The 19,068-nt window shown below is 43.5% G+C and overlaps 1 protein-coding gene across 4 annotated transcripts in view; it reads right to left on the bottom strand.

Annotated features, from left to right (window-relative positions):
* Nucleotides 1-19,068, bottom strand: part of MTCL2 (microtubule crosslinking factor 2) — a 78,821-nt gene that overhangs the window by 30,225 nt on the left and 29,528 nt on the right. For all 4 annotated transcript variants that reach the window (XM_081915923.1, XM_081915924.1, XM_081915925.1 and 1 more), the window contains exons 3-4: nucleotides 15,178-15,336; nucleotides 1,916-1,978 (exon numbers count right to left, since the gene is read on the bottom strand). In XM_081915923.1, the coding sequence (XP_081772049.1) occupies nucleotides 1,916-1,978; nucleotides 15,178-15,336 (222 nt within the window). The remainder of the gene's footprint in view (nucleotides 1-1,915; nucleotides 1,979-15,177; nucleotides 15,337-19,068) is intronic.

Below are 19,068 nucleotides of genomic sequence, written 5' to 3' on the forward strand. Positions count from 1 at the left end.
TGTGAGAAAAGGGAAAGCACTGATGCAACACGGACTAGATCATCTTTCCAGATGTTCAGATAGTACTTCTTATAACTGTACAAATGGAGGATCTTCAAAAGGACTGCTTCAAACACTGTAAATTCCCACATGGAAAGCACTTCATATGCATTGCCTAATATTTAAGCTCTGCTAAAATACCATTAATAAAACTCACCCATCAACCCACACCCAGTTCAGAACTCTTCCTAGTGTGTGGTGGAGGCTAATGATTATGACCCTATCCTTTCATCAACATTTATGGTATATAAAGCTGCAGTGTATATTACAGGACAAACCTTGGTCTTTGTTATACCAGCATTTGAGGGAGACATGCCTATAATTATTCCTGTGAAGATGATAAGTCTACCACTCCTTCAATCTATCATGTGCTATAAGCATGCATAGGTGCTATTGTTCCTTAAAGGTATCTGGACAAAAGCATGAATATACTTGCCAGATCACTGTTAACTGGCCAAAATGAGGAATGTGTGAAGTTTCAGCAGAACCATGCGTATTTCCCCTAGTTATTTGTGTAACAAATGGTTGTATTCTGAATACAATTTTAATTTTGGTTTCAATTCGGGCTTCGAGAGGGGCAGGAACTCAATTTAAAAATTACCAATGCAACGCAGTGGACTGGAATTCATTCCAGCTTTGTTTTATTCTGTCACCAAGCTATTTCCTTTGCATCTCTGCTTCTTTCTAATGCCACCCCCCTGGCATTATTACAGGGGATTTGGATAATGTATTCCAGATATTCCACTGCTACTCAGGGTCAACCAACGCAATGCAGAGCTTTTAACCACTAGAATCCAAGAATCGAATGCAAAGGCAATTTTAAAATAAAAATATAAATTGCCAGCCTGTTCTTCTACCTGATTAAAATGTGGTCAGTACCTTTCCGTATAAAAAAAACAAATTGCACAAGCACAGAAACAAAAATGCCACTGGTGCACAGTTTCAACATCAGCTTTTATCCTTTGCATCATGGTACCAGCTGCACTTGAGGGCATATAGGATAACCTTTCACTTTTCAGAAAGTAAAAATATTTATTTGCCAGAGCTTGTTGCAACTGGTAAATTTGCCGAAGCAGGTGGACATGCTGGAACGTTTGAAAATTCAAAGGCCTGTTGCCTATTCCTCTTACAGCGCACACCTCTGCATGAACCCTAACAGCTAAAAGTGGCATCTTTTGCAAGAGAAACAAGGCAGGGCTCTCTGCTTTGCTTGCCTACAAAATAAAAAATAAAAGATCCCGAACTTGCGCTGCATACCAGCATGGTGGGTCCACTACCCAGGCCTCTATGGTGAGAAAATAATTAGGGGAAATGGTCAGTTCTATCCCCTCCTTATCTTGAAAAAAAGATATTTGCCCAACTTTCTTGCTAGGGGGAATAGGGCTGGCTCCCTATGCCAGGTTATGTACACAATAAGCTGAATATACCTAGTCCAGGGAGATACATTCCAGCAGCTGGTGTTAAGACAACTAACGTTTGCTAAGGCAAACACATTCCACATATCTGTTCCTCAAGAATTGAAGACCAGCCCAAATGCACATTTTGAAGTAGCCAGATGCTAAGTCAGCTCACTGTTGCACATAGACCATTACCTACTGGTCTATTACTCAGACTAGCTGTGGCTCTCCAGGTTATGATCATTCTCAGCCCTGCTAGCAATGTTCCTTTTCACTAGAGGTGCCAGGGATGGAACTTGGGACGCTCTTTATGCAAAGTGTGTTGTTCTGTCAGTGAGCTGCAGGGTCTCCCTTGATGGGGTTAAGAGAAAGAGAATGTCGTCCTCAGGTACAAGGTGAAGCAACTACACGAGTGCCCAGCAGTTCAGCCCTTATGGCAGCGCATTTTGCAAGCTGCTTTGCAGGAAGGTGTTAGGTACCTGGACAGATGACTTCTTGTCTGTCTTCCCAAGAGAACGTGCTCCTCTTTTCTTCAGAGAATTCTGAAACAGAAGAGGTAATGCAAAGGATAGTTATTTACTGAATTTATTTCCAGCAAAGTTTCACAATACGTTGCACACATTGATCAAAATAATTTTTACGTGATGAATCTGTTAAAGAGGCAATGCGTTTAAGTAATATGAGCCCTTCATTAATGAAATATTGTGAATTATATGGATATTTAATCAAAGTATTCATTTTCATAACTTCATCACTATATCCTACCATATTGTCTTTTATTACAACCCATATATTTCTTTGTTCTTCAGGACTTATCAAAACCATACCAAGCAATATATTATAGAAAGAGTCTGCATTTCCACAAATTTATTCTATTTTAGGCCCATTTCTCTTGAGCTTATATAGTATTTTGACATTAAAGCCAAATCCTAAAGTTTGTTGATCCAGTCGCCAGCTGGGAGTACTTTTAGGGGCTTTCCTTTTTTAAAAACATTTTTACTCCCAGAATCATATGAGTTTAATTCTGTATGTTTTGTATTTATTGAATGACACATATAATTTAGCAACAAAATTAATGGTGCTGTATTATATTGTAATGTCTCAGATATTAACTTTGTAATAATCTTTCAACACACACAAAAATGGAATTAAAAAAACTAGAAAACGAGCTGAGGCGCTATTAACAGGCACAAGTCCTTAACATATTCCTCCTCCTTTTCTATCACCGTGAGTAGGGGCATTATCCTTCACCCACAAACTTCTGTAGAAACTGACATGGCTGGAGTCTGTAACGGTCTGAGATTCCACTCCCCCACCCTTAAAAAAAGAGAGAGAGAGTATTTTTGCCCAACAGCAATAGTATGCATAATACAGTGCTGCTTCGGTTTTCGAACATCTCAGTTGATGAATATTTCTGTTTTGAACGCACCTCGGAAGTCAAACATGCCACGCGGCTTCCGCTGAGTATGAGATCCTGGGGCCTAGCTGTCGGCTGTTGAGTTTTCGGTTTTCGAATGTTTCAGAACTCAAATGGTCTTCCAGAATGGATTACATTCGAAAACCGAGGTACCACTGTAGTACTTAACTTTTAAAAAGGAAACTGACAAGACATTTCCTAAGACTGGCAAGGCTTCACTAAACTTTGACCATTTCATGAGAATCCAAGCAGAAAGAGTGAAGGAATTCAGTATAAGTGAAGCTGAGAAGGCTTTTCTTGAGGCTTGCCACTTTCAATGGAGCCCAGTGAGATTGGGCCAGTGAAGGAAATGGCCATGCGACTGAAAAGTATGGTAATGCAGTGTATATCTCGTTGCGTGTTGAGTCCCACAATACCACCCCAAAAAAATTCACACTTCACACATAATTTTTTGTTTAAGGTTTTTGGCATAATTTTGGTCACAACTTTATTAAAATACAAAAATGGTGAGTGGTTGCTTAGACATTGGTTATGACTATCTGTCCTTGCCCTCCAGGACAGAGCTGGCCCTTCCGGACACCAGCGGAAGCCAGCGTGGGAAACAAGTATTGGGTGAGAAAATGTGGCTGAGACACAGACCATCACCTCTCACCCTCATGTTCCGGTGGGGCTTGCACGGCCCAAGTCCGATGCCAGGGACAAGGACGAAAAGAATGGCAAGCCCCTGGATTCCTTTAACGGAATTCCCTTCGCATCATTTGGAGGGGTAGGCACTTACCCCTCCAAGCACCAATTTAACCAATGCCTAACCGCCAACCTTACAAGTTGTGACGATTTGCTACGTAGTAGGCAAAAACCAAATGGCACCAGCCAATCAGCCAAATGGCAAAATTCCTACCAGGCCCCCGCACCAAGGCGAACGACCCCATGACAGGCATAGCAAGGTCAAGATCAAGAAAAAACCACCCTATTAAAGGGAGGGAGGGCAGGTGATCCGATGCAAAACGGCCAAGAGGACGTTCCAACGTCTGGCCCCTGTATTTAAAGACTCTGACCCCTCCTCCAAATTGGCAACAATCAAAACTCCCCAGCAACCCAAGTTAACCACTTAAAGGCTTGGGTTCCTTTCCAAATTTGCCTAATCACTGCAGGGTGGTTTGTTTCCCCAACCGCAACACGTGCTCTCTGTTAGGGAGAACACGCTTTATTAACAATCACCAGTCACATCGCAACAGCATTTAATCTGAATCTAGTTTTAAGGAAGGTTGCACTGGCATCTGGAGTAGGAAAGCACAGCGCACCTTCTGCATAAACTGGAGTAGGTGTGGACCACAGGGCTGGACCATAATGGTAGAAGTGGAACAATTGCACCAAAGCCTATGTCTGTCTGCAAGGGGCCATCTTGCCTCCATTTACTCACTGCTATTGCAACCACTGTCTGCCTCGCCACCTCTGTCTGTTGTGGTATGCAAATATGTATAATAAAACTAACAAATTATTTTAATTCAGTATGGGTTTTGGGTTTTTTTAAGTTCCTGCACTCCTTTGGGGGATGGGAGGGACCCTTTCTGAAAACTGCACCTTGGTCTTCCCCATCACCTTAATCCAACCTTGGCTGTTATGCTTTTCCAGCTTTAAATGTCACAACTTGCATTCAGGTGTGCTATGCATTAATAGAAGCCAGTGGATGAGGGTGGGTGGGATATTCCCAAGTGATAATTAAAGCTCTTGGAAATCCATGTGTGACTTTTGTTGAAAACTGTCATTTTGATCTGGGGAGGCACAATTCCTGCGCGCAAAGCCAGAAGAGCAGCGTACACAAATGACTCTAGCTTTCCTGACAAAATTGGAAAATAGAAGCCACTTCATATGGGAATCGACACATCTCTATAGCTAAGTGGTGTCGTCTGACATTTGGAGAGCAGCAGAAACACATCCTACATACAAACGCAAAGGAAAGGAAAGCACTGTAGAGAATAAGGTGCCATATCTGAGATATCAAAGGTCGAGATTTCTTTATAAAGGGCTAGAAAGCTTTGAAGATTCTTGATCATATGGGCACAGCCTGGCTATTCATAGTCTAGACATGTGCTTTCAAGCTGGATAAAAGAATAACAGTGCAAGGTCCAATGAAAAAAAGATTACATCTTAATCACCTGGGCTGAAGCTTTACAGAAAAACTACCTTTGCAAGGCTCAGACAAAAAGCAAGCAGTTGATTATAACCCTATATTTCCAAGTCACTATGCTCCCCACAAGCTAGGGTCTCCTCCCTTCTATTTGCACGTTAAACCACTTTTGGGGGGGTTGAATTAATGCCCCAGTAGCCTAGTAATCATTGGAATGCCTTATTCGCCAGGTAGTTAACAAACCAGATTAAGTCTTCCAACAAAACAAGACATAGAAGTATTCAGAGATTCTATTCACTCTCCCAGTAGAACACTGAATTGGGAGATGACAATGAAGCCATCAATTTAGAACCCAACTGTTGTGTTCACATTATGTTGTATAGGAATTGGTAACATCCAGTGATGAAAGCTATCATTATTCTGTGCCAAGCAAGTAGCAGGGGGCACACTGGGTTGTTCAATGTTCAGAATTCCTCTGATTATCTGATGCTGGGAATAAACAACAGCAGAGCTGCTTGCCTTCATACCCTGCCTTGTCTGATTCAGCAAGATAACATGTATGTCCAGATTCCAAAGGAACAAGGATCGTACAATTTTAAAGTGGCTTTAGAAATTGGCTGTGCTTGATTCAGAACTTCCTCTCCCTCCTCCTTTTGTCAGGAGCTGCTAGGATCTGTGGGGTGGCTGCCCCATATAGTGAACCACTGGAATCAGAGGTTGCAGCCTTTTTGGAAAAGAACCAGAGAGAAACAGCACATTCCTTCGCTTGTTCTTCAGTCCTGACTTCTGACTTGCTCTATGTCTATGGCTTCTTACTTGACTTGCCCTCACACTGGTGCCCACAGCCCAGCCCTGGCATCCTCATAACAGATGACAGCACAATCCTAACCAGGTCTACTCAAACATAAGCCCTAATAGGGTTGTAGTCAAGTAAGTGGGTTCAGTGTATCAGCCTATCTGCCACCCTTTGTGTCAGAGAAAAAGAAGCCTATGTGGTCACAGGGGATACCACATTTGTCTTGGGAGTGTGGAGACCTGGGCTTAAATTCCAGCTCAGCCAGGGATTCATTGGGCAGAAAGAGGTACGCTGCCATCACCAAGCCTCATTCCCCCACCGGCAAGTCTGAAATAAAACACAAATTTGCTGTTATAATGCCATGGAGAATAGGGCTATCAATGACTGCTATCTTCTAACTCTGCTTTTGGAGGTATGTCTCTGGATGCCAAGTCACTGGGAATCGTAAGCAGGAAGAGTGCTGCTCTGCTCCGTTCCTTCTTGCAGGTTTCTCACAGGCACCTGGTTAACCACTGTGAGAACAGGATGCTAGATAGGTCATTGGCCTGATCCAGCACAGCTCTCCTTATAAGACATCTGATCCCCTCAAATTTATTCTATTACTAGGTAAGACTATAGCTTTTTGCCGGGCCAGCTTTTGAAGCTCCAAATCTCGTAAATACTTGCCAATAAAAGGTTTCTCCCTGCCTAATTTATGTCTCTCTTCTGCCTCCTAACAAGGACCTCCTCACTCCGCAGGAGAGATGGAATGCAGCCAGTGCTATTGAAAAGCTCGCTATAATGAAAAGCTGGTCTGCCTCTCCCACCCTCTAATACTCCCACAAAGCGTTCAGTAAACCAAGCAGGGAGATACGCATCAATAAAAGTCATAACACGGGTCAGAATGATGCCCCTTGGACGCCATTCTGTCCACATATAGTGAGCCAAAAATATTCAAAAACTGGTGCTACAGCTCCATAGCCAAGAAATGCAGCTGTGAAATGTGAGCCGCTGCTTGTGCCAACGCTCAGAGATCCAGGCCACTCCTATTAAGGACAAACCTATTCTTCAAAAGCCACAGCTTCTCTCAGTGGCTTGGCACACCCTAGACAGCAAGATGGAGGTCCAAGGGAGGGATATGGAGACAGCAGCACCCGAACGGTGCTGCTTGATCCCATCTCCAGTAGAAATCCAACACATTTGCACCACAGCAGTAAATGATCCCTGATGAGGTTGGTGAGCCAGCCATTCCAGCTCCCACCCTTCCACACAAGCCAAAAAAAGAACAAGCCAGTGATGAATTTCACCAAGGCCAAGAACACACACCCAGCAAGCTGCCTGTGAGATAGAGGCTAGCTGGCTCTGTTTGCCGGACGGACAGATTTGGGGGATCCCTTCTGCAGCAGTCTAGAATTCATTGTAGTGCTTTAGCACTTCCAGCCTCCACAGACTATGGCAACCCATTCTGGTGGTCTCCACTCAGAGCTACAGGTATTTTGTAATTATGCAGTGGTCATATATTTCTGTAAACTGCCTTGAATGGTTGTTTTTGTGTTTGTGTGTGTGTGTGTGTGTGTGTGTGTGTGTGTGTGTTTACAACCAGCAGTGTATAAATTATTTGAAATAAGTAATAAATAAATGCATGTTTTTATGGTTTATTTATTGGACAAAGGACCCAGCATTCTGAATACCGAGCTCTGAAAAGCTGAAGAGTGTACGAATAATGCACAGGGTAGTAGAATAAAGGGTCAGAGGATTTCCAGTGGTTGGGGTGTGTGTGTGTGGGTGGGTGTGTCTTTAATGACCTTCACCATGATTACCAAAAGCACAACGATGCAAACAAGTGATCATGTGCAAGGATGCAATTTTTAAAAAAAAATTAAAAAGCAAGAGAGAAATGTGCAAAATGCAAAATAAATTGCAGAACGAAGTTGGGGGTTTTTTGCACAGGACATGGCTCACTATGAGTCAGGAGTCCAATGTTTGTTTTATCACTGAATATGTACAAGTGCAGAACAAATAGCTGGTTTTCCACAATGAGTGAGGGGTGTAAGAAAGGGAAATGCCCCCCCATTTTTCCAGGGGAACTTCCTGTCGATGGACATGCTGCATCAGCAGTGCAGGACAATATAATAGTTATAGTCACTCTGTCATCACAACAAGCAATTCCCATGACCAGCATTGCGTTGCCGAGTTGGCTGCCACCAACATAAGCCAGACTGGATCTGGCTGGTTTTATAACTGCTTTGGCTGCCCTGCTGTTTTCAATGCCCCCCCTTTTCTTTGCTGCAGTTTCTGCACATTCGATAGCAAACGCTAACAAATGTGATTAAATGTGACTGCTACCATGTTGATGCAACCAGACACACACATAAGCTCCCTTTCAGACCCCTCCAGGCTCCAGCATAAACAAGTCTTTCTGAATCCCTCCCCCCTGCAAGACAAATGAAGCCACAGGTGCAAACAGTGCGCGTGACAATTAATTGGCCTTTCCAACACTTATCCAATTATCAGAGATGCTCCCTCCAGCTGGAGAATAATCAGCACATAATCCCCTTAGGAGCAAGCCCCCTCCCACTGCTCAGAAGCCTTCCAGGGGTAGTTTGTGCATGCCCATAGCTGTCAACTTTTCCCTTTTCTTGCAAGGAATCCTATTTGGAATAAGGGGATTTCCCTTTGAAAAAGGGAAACATTGACAACTATGTGCATGCCTGAGTGCCATTCTGTAGGTTTAACAGGCAACTGCAAAAGACAATGGATGGGATAACTGAAGCTGCACTGCAGGCAATAGACCCTAAACTGATTGTTCTCCGGAGTCTCCACCTCAAACATGTATTGAAGAAATGCAACTGCTCCAAGTTTGCACCTAGCTGGTTTCTTCTTAGAGCAGACTAGAATGGTGGTGCACTTGGAGCCATTGCCAAGGATGATGGTATAAATAGGCTGCTGAAAGGTGTGAATATCCTAAGGGAAGCCAGCTGGATTTCATCGACAGCCATCACCCAAATATTTGTGCTGCCTGCACTTTAAAAAAATGTAAGCGATTCAATGCTGAGTCCCTAAGCCTAGAAGAAGCAGCTTCCCCTCCCCACCCACCAGCATTTGAAAAAGGAAGCTGCCTTACCTGCCCACTGAAAAAGGAATGCATTAAAAAGTAACAGGTTTGCAAAAATTTAAAAGGGACCCAAATAAATGATCAACCTTTGGTTAAGTTGATAAAAATATGACAAACTGACCCCTTCATGCAATACACATGTGGAGGGGGCTGCTTGTGTCTTAATGAACTTGTTTCCGATGACACGCAAGAATCTTGGGACAGCTGCATATTGTGACAGGTCACTGAAAAATTGCAAAACATAGTAGCTGCAGAAAATCCAGGAGAAAGTATACCATTTTTTTGGAAAGAACAACAGGAGCGAGAATGTTTATCGCCAAAGACTGGAAGGGAGAGAAAACCCCAACGAAGGAGGAATGGCAGATAAAATTGTTTGATTATTTGGAACTTGCAAAAATGACAGAAACAATCAGGAATCAAACAAACCAAAAGTTTATAAAGGAATGTGAGTGTATTTTAAAAAACATTGTTCCCAACTAAAATCTTTAGTATGCTTGGATTAATTTTTGCAGATTACATGATTAATAAATAATGTATTGGATATAACATAGATTATGATAAAGAAGACAGTAAAAGGGGAGGGGGAGAAAAAAGGGGGGAAAGACCTGAAGTGAGGTAGATGGAAGTCACCTGTAAAAAGTAGAAGAATATTTAGTCAAGATTTAAGATCCTGAAAACATATGGTGTTGAAGATTTTCATTAAGTATGGGTGTTTCTTCATGATCTTTTTTCTGTGTATTTTGTGTATCTTGTGTTGTTTTGAAGATGAATTAAATACTTGTAATATATAATGAAACTAATAAAAAGCATTGTTTGTTTGTTTGTCTGTTTGTTTTGCAAAACAGGGATTCTGTGATTAGATATTAAGTCAAATGCCTCTTGGCAAGGAAGAAAACAGAAGGTGAAATTGGTGCTTGGGCTTGAATCCTGCCAAGTCCCCAGCAGGCTAGGGATCGGCTCCCTTCTCCCTCCATTGAAAGACATAGCAGCTAGATGATGCAAAGTAATCTCTTCGTCTTCCCAGGAGGTGCCAGTTCTTGAGTGCGAAACCCAACTTATATAGAGCTAGTCTTACAGTGCATTAATAACAAGGAAATATGTAGTCAGTGGAGACAGCTGCACAGCTGGTTGGAGCCAATGGAGACAGCTAGTTGGTCACCACTTAGACCAGCAGTTCTCAACCTGTGGGTCCCAGATGTCGTTGGACTACAACTGCCATCATCCCTGAGCTCTGGCCTTGCTAGCTAGGGGTGATGGGAGTTGTAGTTCAACACCATTTGGGGATCCACAGTTTGAGAAAGGCTGTCTTAGACCATGGGTAGGCAAACAAAGGCCTGAGAGCTGGATCAGGCCCAATCGCCTTCTAAATCCAGCCCGCGAATGGTCCAAGAATCAGTATTTTTACATGAACATAATGTGTCCTTTTATTTAAAATGCATCTCTGGGTTATTTGTGGGGCCTGCTTGGTGTTTTTACATGAGTAGAATGTGCCCTTTTATTTAAAACGTTATTTGTGGGGCATAGGAATTCGTTCATTATTTTTTTCAAAATGTAGTCTGCCCCCCCCCACAAGATCTGAGGGACAGTGGACCGGCCCCCTGCTGAAAAAGTTTGCTGACCCCTGTCTTAAACAAAAGCACTGCCTTTCATAAATTTGGGGGTTTAGGAAGTGAAGGTGGGGAAAGGATCTAGATGGAGCATAGAGACTTACAATTTTGCCTGCACAGACACTGGTAATTCAGAATGAACGGTTTCAGAATCAACTGCTTTCAACCCCCAGATGCAATCCCAGCATGTGCACACAAGGAAGCAGTTGACAAGACACAGAACTGTAAATACATGGTTAAGAGGCGCTAACCAACAGCAGGCAGGAAAAGGCAATTCACCCACAGCACCAGCACATCCTTACAAAAATGGAGCTCTGTGGGAGAAATGGGTATTATCAGCATCCTGGTCTGTCAACTATGGAACACTCATCCTAGAATACAAAATGGATTCTAAAGGTGCAAGATATACAGTTCTGCTCCGGAATGCCACAGAATCAATAGCCTTCTCTCCAAGATATAAATTCTCAGTGTGGGATATAATACTCCTAGCATTGTGGCTGCTAACTAAGAACTATGAAACTTAACACAACACTCCGGCGAAAGCCCAGCAGCATTATAAAGCTCCACTTTACTCCACCTGATCCTAAGGAGGCATCAGATGTTCAGCAGCAATTTGGATTTTGAGATCTTCCTCCTCTTGCCTTGCTCTTCCAGTTTCCTGGCTTTGCTTCAGCCACAATGCTTAGGAGTACAGTTATACCTTGGGATAAATACACTTCAGGATAAGTATTTTCGGGCTGCGCTCCGCGGCGACCCGGAAGTAACAAGAGTGTGTTACTTCCGGGTTTTGCCTCTTGCGCATGCGCAGACGGTCAAAATGACGTCAGGCGCATGTGTGGAAGCGGCAAAACGCGACCCGCGCAGTCGCGTCTTACGTTCTGTTCAGGGTGCGAATGGGGCTCCGGAACGGATCCCGTTCACATCAGATGCTTTTTAAACAAGACCACACACCATTCCAGAGCTATAGCAGTGCCTTGGGGAACCTACTGAAGAGCTTTCCAACGTGATCCAGAAAGCCAACAAGTTCTATTCTCATTTTTCAAGATATATTCCAGGGATGGAAGAAGAGGAAGGCATGGCAGCAGAAAGAAAAACTGGGCTGCAATGTGTTCCAGTCCTTCACTTTCACAACGAAGCTGCTACTACACTCTCTCCCTCCCTCCCTCTGTGTGTGTATTAGTGTACACACACACACCATCCAAGTCATCTGTATGCAACACCAACTGTTCGGGTTTCTGTGTACACACATCATGTGACTCCAGTCTGGCATGCTGGCCACAGGACAACCCTCTCCTCGCCTTCATCACCCATCTCACACTGACAGCTACTGCACTTCTTTTCACTTGCTATTCAGATCATGCACACAGACTGCTCAGAAACCAATCTCATGCCCATTAGTACTGCCTGCTGTGTGGATGGGCAGACAGGCTGCCTAGAGAACAATAGGCAAAGAGAAAAGCTGCAAGTCCTATCCAATATTGTTACGGAGGGCTGAGGCTTCTAAGCTGCCCCTGTGGCCATTTGCTCTGCTCTGAAATTTGTCCTAGGCATTACTGCAGGGATTTACAGGTCCACTTGTACCCACTAACATTTCTCCATACAGCTGTGCAAGTGGATACAGAACTTCAGGAACAAAAAATTTAAAGTGTAGGAAAGGGGTTCCAGCAGCCTGTCACCATGGCTGTGGTCAAGGAAACGGCTGTGTGTTCCCTATGCACACACCAGCCTTTCTTCATACCCACATTTATAATTGCATATTGGAAATTGTCAATAAGAGCCTGTTGCAAGTCTGTTAGCCATTCACATGATTAGGGACAAACCCCCATGTATCTGCAAGGAGAATTGAAGACTGAGAGAAGGCAAGATGCCGCAGTAGAACCAAACTGCCCACTAGCAGCAATTCTAAGTCAGGGCAAAGAACTATTATTATTAATAATAATAATAATAATAAAATTTATATACTGCCCTATACCCACAGGTCTTAGGGCAGTTCACAGGATAAAATCACAATATAAAAACACAAAATACATAATCAAAATAAAAACAAGAACAACCCAATAACCCCCTGCAATTAATGAGGGAGGGAAAATAGAATTTCACACACACACACACACACACACACACACAATATCTGTAATAAAAACATATAAAAATAAGCACCCATCAGGTATCATCAAGGAGCAGTTTAATAGATCAATTTAACTGTCTTTCAAATCAAAACATTTTAGCCATTGGGTTTTTTCCAATTGCAATGATTCAAAGATGGTCTTTGATCCAGTGGATCAAAGCCTACAACATGCAGAAGGGCTGGCTGGGCATTTGCTATGTATTAGTTTTATTTGCTAGAAGATTTAAGTTCACACAGAAACAGCACTGTAAGTGCAACTGAGTACTGCTCCGGAAGGGTTTAGTTTTATAGAAAAAAGGTAATACCAGGGTATGTCAACTTTGGGCTAAAAAACCTCATCATTGTATTTTTTAATGCAGAATGAATCAGGATAGTAAAGCAAGGGAGTTTGCCTGGCCTGACTCCAACTAGGGTAATTCCATGTTGCAGACACTTAACTCTTGCTGTGACTGCAACTGGAAACCAGATTCCTTTTGGCCTACTGCCCTGACCTCACACACAGTTCCATTCTACACCACATTTTTGGCAACCTTGTGAGCACCAAGAACTGGTTGCTCTCCCTTAAGATAATCCTGTAGGGAGCTATTGAACATGTATGCTTTGTCAGCTTTGCTACCTAGCACTTCAGCAAGCCCCAACTATTTTATGTTACACTGCCACTTTCCTGCAGTGAAGTGCCTAAATACAGCATCATTAGAACTATACAGCATAGTGGTACCAGAAGACCGTTATGCTGAGAGACCAGAAACAGAACCTGATGCCAAGGAAATCGTTAGTAGTCTGAGATCCATTCATCTACACTTCCATGACCCCATTTGACTGCAAGTCATCAAATGGATATGAGAAGTGCCTAAACTATACAGTACATAGTTTCTCTTGGAGGAAGCAAGGACATGGCACATTCCAGCTGCTAGCAGCAAACACAAGAACCCAAAGGGCAGACTGAAAAAGATAAGACCACAATGTGTTTTAAATGGCTAGCCTAAAGCTATTGATCACCATCAACCACGGGTCAATACTCCATTTTGCTTTGTTCTTCCTCGACTTTGTAGGAAAGGTTGACTATACGTAGTTCTCTTTTACTGCTTGCATTTGATTTCCCAGAATTGAAATTACAGCTTCCATTCAATTCCAATGATTCATAATGTAGAGTCCAAGAGAAGCCTTCCCTTCCTAAAGAACCTCAGCTTCAATCATCTGGCTAGGATGCAACTAGGGGATATGGTACCACTCTTATTTGGAGGACAGTTCCCAGAACATGATGCTGGAGAACTGACTCTTGGCTGCATGGCCACTAGCCTATGGTGTTCCTTGAGGCTTCCTTTTGCTTCTGTTGCTGTTTAATATCCACATTAAAACACTAGCAGAGTTATCTGTGGATTTGGGGTTGGGTGCCATCAGCATCTCACTTTTTCAGCAGATACCAGGGAGGTGGTAGAAGTTCTGAAATGTTGTTTGAGCGTAGTTGCAGGCTGGATGTGAGCAAATGTGTTATCCGGACAAGATGGAAGTGCTGTTGTTTAATAGGAAGACTAGTTCAGGATTAGGTGTACAGCCCATTCTGGATGGAGTTGCACTCTGCTTGAAGAGTCAGGATCAGAGTTTGAGGGTGCTCCTTCATCTGGCATTGCCCATAGGACATTTAGCTGGAATGTAAACCCAGGGGTAAGCATCACCTATGTTACTCCACTCACTTCTGCCTCTTTTCATCACTGGTAATGTGGCCCCAGAAGAAGAAGAAGAAGAGTTTGGATTTGATATCCCGCTTTATCACTTCCCGAAGGAGTCTCAAAGCGGCTAACATTCTCCTTTCCCTTCCTCCCCTACAACAAACACTCTGTGAGGTGAGTGGGGCCGAGAGACTTCAACAAAGTGTGACTGGCCCAAGGTCACCCAGCAGCTGCATGTGGAGGAGCGGAGACGCAAACCCGGTTCCCCAGATAACGAGTCCACCGCTCTTAACCACTACACCACACTGGCTCTCAGAAGATTGCCTGTTAGAAAATGTGACTCTAAGGCTGGAAGAAACACAAAATACCCCTGTCCTAGGCACTCACAGATAGCGACTGCAGCAACTTTGTACATCTTTGGCTAGTGCCCCAGCCCTTTCCTGGAGATCAGCTACACATACCTTGGTCACACTCACATTAGATTACTGTAATGTGCTCCACATGAAATGGCCCATTGAAAGTGTATTAAGGAGAGAAATAAAAGAAAAGGGGGGGGGAGCCAAAGATACAAATCTTTGTACTGTGCCGGTAGATGTGTGCAAATTTGGAGAAACAGCCTTAGGGAGCCTTAACAAGCAAGCAACTTGATGGTCATCCAAGTTCATGTCTTTTGCATGTTTCATCCACTTCCCAACACATGTTTAGAACACAACTTACTAGTAGCAAAGAGGTAAGCAGGAGACCTGGGAAGATGCAATGTTGTAGATTCTATATGCCTTGAGCAAGTCACTTCTCCTCAGTCTAAGCTAACTCGTGGGCTTGCTGTGAAGCTGGAACACTGATCAAAGCTCCTTGGGAGAAAAGAGAAGATAGAAATGCAATCCCTTAGGATAGTACTTACCTCCCGTAGCTTATCCATCTCATTTTGCAGCACCTGCTTAGCCAACTCACTCTCAATGAGCCGTTGGCGCAAGTCCTCATTCTCATCCTCCAGCTTGATCCGTTTTTTCTCCACTGTCTCCAGTTCATTATGGAGCCTCACAGAGACATCTTTGGCTACCTATAAACACAGCAAAAAGTAATATGAGATTTGGTCCTCAGATCTGATGATGCACAAGTTAATATTACCAGCACTACTGACATTGGGCTTTAGATTCTATTTTGATCAGGGCTATATATCCCACCTGAATGTCCCTCTTCCAAAATCCTCACTGGCATTTAGCTTTCCCGATCTATTTAGAAAGAAACAGATTTTCTTCCAAAATGCATGCTAACATTCAAAATTGCTTAAGTAGGAGCTACGGCTTGCAGCGTTAAATTGTAGCTAAGCATTTTGCACAGATTTCATTTTTAATCCTTTAATTCAAGTTGTACCAGCCCCGTGCTTCAGGCTGCCGCCCCAAGCCTCGCGGGCCCGGCGGGACCTCCCGCCGGGGTTGCAAGGCTTGCGGATAGCTTCCTGAAGCCTGGAGAGCTAGAGGCATCGGTGCGCACCGACCCCTCTCACTCTCCAGGCTTCAGCAAAAGCCTGCATTCGCCCCATAGGATGCACACACATTTCCCCTTCATTTTTGGAGGGGGAAAAGTGCGTCCTATGGGGCGAAAAATACGGTACACATCTTGCCATCTTTGCACAAAAACCAGAAGTATGGAGAAAACCACATCCTCTTGACTCCCTCTTCATTGTAGTAAACGATGCACCTCTTGTTATTCAGCGGCATTATGGTGTATGCTTTGCTGCACAGCCCCCCCAAAATCAGAACTTTCACAAAAGTTCTATGTCCTTATGCCCATGATCTTATGCCCAATGGTGCTTTGAATGCCAGCTTCTCTGTTTACAGAAGAGGGAATAACTGTCACATACAAGACTGAGATACCAGTCACTTCTGAGTTTGTTCGCTGCGATGGCTGGCAAGTTTTAGGTGCACATCAGCAAGTTTCAGAAACTGTACAAAATGAGAATTAAAGGAATCTAGACACATTTAGATGCACCAAGGTCACCACCTAATAATTCTCTGTGAATCCACAGGCATAGAAGGGGGAACAAGTTGGTGGTGCTACATTATCCTCTCTGAGCTTTCCCCATTGAACCAGGATAGTTTTTTTTTTAATGTATTGAACTGAAGAGCATAAATCAAATATTATAGTTACAAACAGGTTCACTAATGTCAATATTAATGGTGCAATGGGTAGTCTAGCAATTACAGTAGCACCAGCCATACCTCCTACTGTTATGTGAGGATATAAAAAAACCCCGTAATTCTCTATCATGGGTGCAGAAACATCAAATAGGCTTTGCCACTGGCACTTAGACATGTCAAACTCAGATTGTACGACCAAAGTATAGCCAGGAAGAGCATTGAGGAGGGAAAGTGTAAGTCAAATGCCAAAGCTGTAAAATGGGAAAGAACACAATTCATGTGAATCCGTTGACCAGACTGAATAATACTGAACCTAAACTATCTGAGACTCAGGATTCAGACTTTCAAACGAAAATGTCAAAAATGGGGCATGGTAGAGCTTTACTGTCTGTTCCATGGAACAATCATGGAACACTGAATTACTCTTAATATGGGGCATATCTCTTAATGCATCTGTAGACACAGGAAGTAGTTCCACAGTCCTGATGACCCTTATGTTCCAAACATTTTCCAGCAAATCCCAAGCAATGAATTCTGGTCCCCAGGGACCCTCTGGGCTTGACCTCTTCTGCAATAAAGCTCTCACAAAATGGCTTTATCTGATAATTAGGGTCATAGGTAGTCCTTTATCACAGTCCAAGGAAAGAGGAGAGGTTCTTCACTGGGAAGGAGGAAATTAACTTTACAAAAAAAATGAACTTTTGTGGGGGGCGGGGGAAGCAACCGAAAGACCAGATGGCAAGACATCAATATCTAATTTCAAGACCCTCCGCAGTGTGTGATCCCAAATAAAATAGGGGTACCCTGTATGGAAACTCTAGGAAGCACCACTGAGCCTATATAAAACTTTAGACTGTATGCAGCCAAACCTGCAAACATAAGTGGGTTTTCCAGCTGCGAGTTGAGTTCTGCTTTCCACACACCCACACAGCCTTCACCCATTATAAACACATAGCTTCCAATGAATGTTGATTGCCTCCTCCTCTTTTTTAAAAAAATATTTTTTCTTTATATTTTCATTTTACAATAAACACAAAACACAAATTTGAATTATTCCACATCATATTTCAACTCCCCTCCCCCCTTTCAGAGGTTTCTTACACTTATACTGTTTTTTACTGCATTTTTGAGACTGACACAAGGGCTAGCCAATCAGTACTGTGCAAAGAACAAGTCTCTGCTGAGCTCAATCCGAGTGGGGTTTTTTTTGGGGGGGGGGGGAACGCGTATTGAAAATGTTACATGTCCCCAAAAAGAAATGAGAGTCTTTCCACAGCAAGCTTACAGTTAAAATTGCATACACCTCTATACACACTTAATACTGGCACTACCTCACTGTACAGAGGACCTCCTTTGTTTCTTTTGCGTGATGGTAAAGAAACTGCAAAGGTTAGAGAAGGCCATTGCATTTATATTCAAGTGTCAGGAGGGGGAACTTCGGTTGACATGTGCAGACAGGGCTTTCTCCCTGCTAGACAGGAAACTGGCATGGGTTTTACACCACAAAGATGTGAAGGGCAAAGGACAGAAACCAAAGGCATTACCAGGGCAATAGTGATGGACAGGGCAGGTTGGAGAGGCAGAATGCTACAATGGATTACGGAAAAAAGCATGCAGTGACCTACAGTGCACAGCTGATGCTAGAAAAGTCACCCTGTGTTCCACATTTTGTACTTATTTATACAAGTCCCCAGTTGCATCCTGACTATGGGAACTGAAAACTGAGCTAGGAAAGAGGCAAATGGTAGGACAGCTACTAGCATGGAATCAGCTTAGCCAGAGGCTCCAGCAACACCATCAAGGTTGGGGGGGGGGGGAGTTCCAGTTATTTCCTGCTCCTGCAAGGAAAACACTTGATCATAGCAAATGGTAAGGCAACCAGGAGGCAGCTGTTACAGGGTTCAGGGAAGGAGCAGAGCGAGAAAAATGCACCGTGACAAGCATATGGCAACTATCACACTACATCTAGCTCAGAAGAGGGCCAGTCCATGCAATGACCTCTTTGGAAGAAACTACAATGGAGGCTCGGGTTGCGAATGTGATCCATGCGGGAGGCACGTTCACAACCTGCAGCGTTCACAACCCGCAGCGTCATGTCTGCGTAAAGCGCAATTTAGTGCTTCTGCGCATGTGTGAGCACTGAAACCCAGAAGTAACCCGTTCCACTCCTTCCGGGTTCAGCGTGGTGTGCAACCCGAAAATGCGCAACTTGAGGCATCTGTAACCCGAGGTATGACTGTAAAGGGTGAATGGCTAAATCAGGGGTCAGCAAACGTTTTCAGCAAGGGGCTGGTCCACTGTCCCTCAGACCTTGTGGGGGGCTGGACTATATTGGGGGGGGAGAAAAATTCCTATGCCCCACAAATAACCCACAGATGCATTTTAAATAAAAGGACACATTCTACTCATGTAAAAACACGCTGATTCCCGGACCATCCGAGGGCTGGATTTAGCAGGCGATTGGGCCGGATCTGGCCCCCTGGCCTCAGTTTGCCTACCCATGGGCTAAATAAACACTACATTTTGAAAACACAACCTTCTTCTTTGGAAATGCGACATATATTCCTACAACATGTATCAGCTCATGAATCGATAGCTATGGCTATCAAAAGTTATAACATCCCTAATATCCTCATTATGATGTGATGATG

This window comes from Podarcis melisellensis (assembly GCF_964234715.1).
Source record: "Podarcis melisellensis genome assembly, chromosome: 6".
Taxonomy (NCBI): domain Eukaryota; kingdom Metazoa; phylum Chordata; class Lepidosauria; order Squamata; family Lacertidae; genus Podarcis; species Podarcis melisellensis.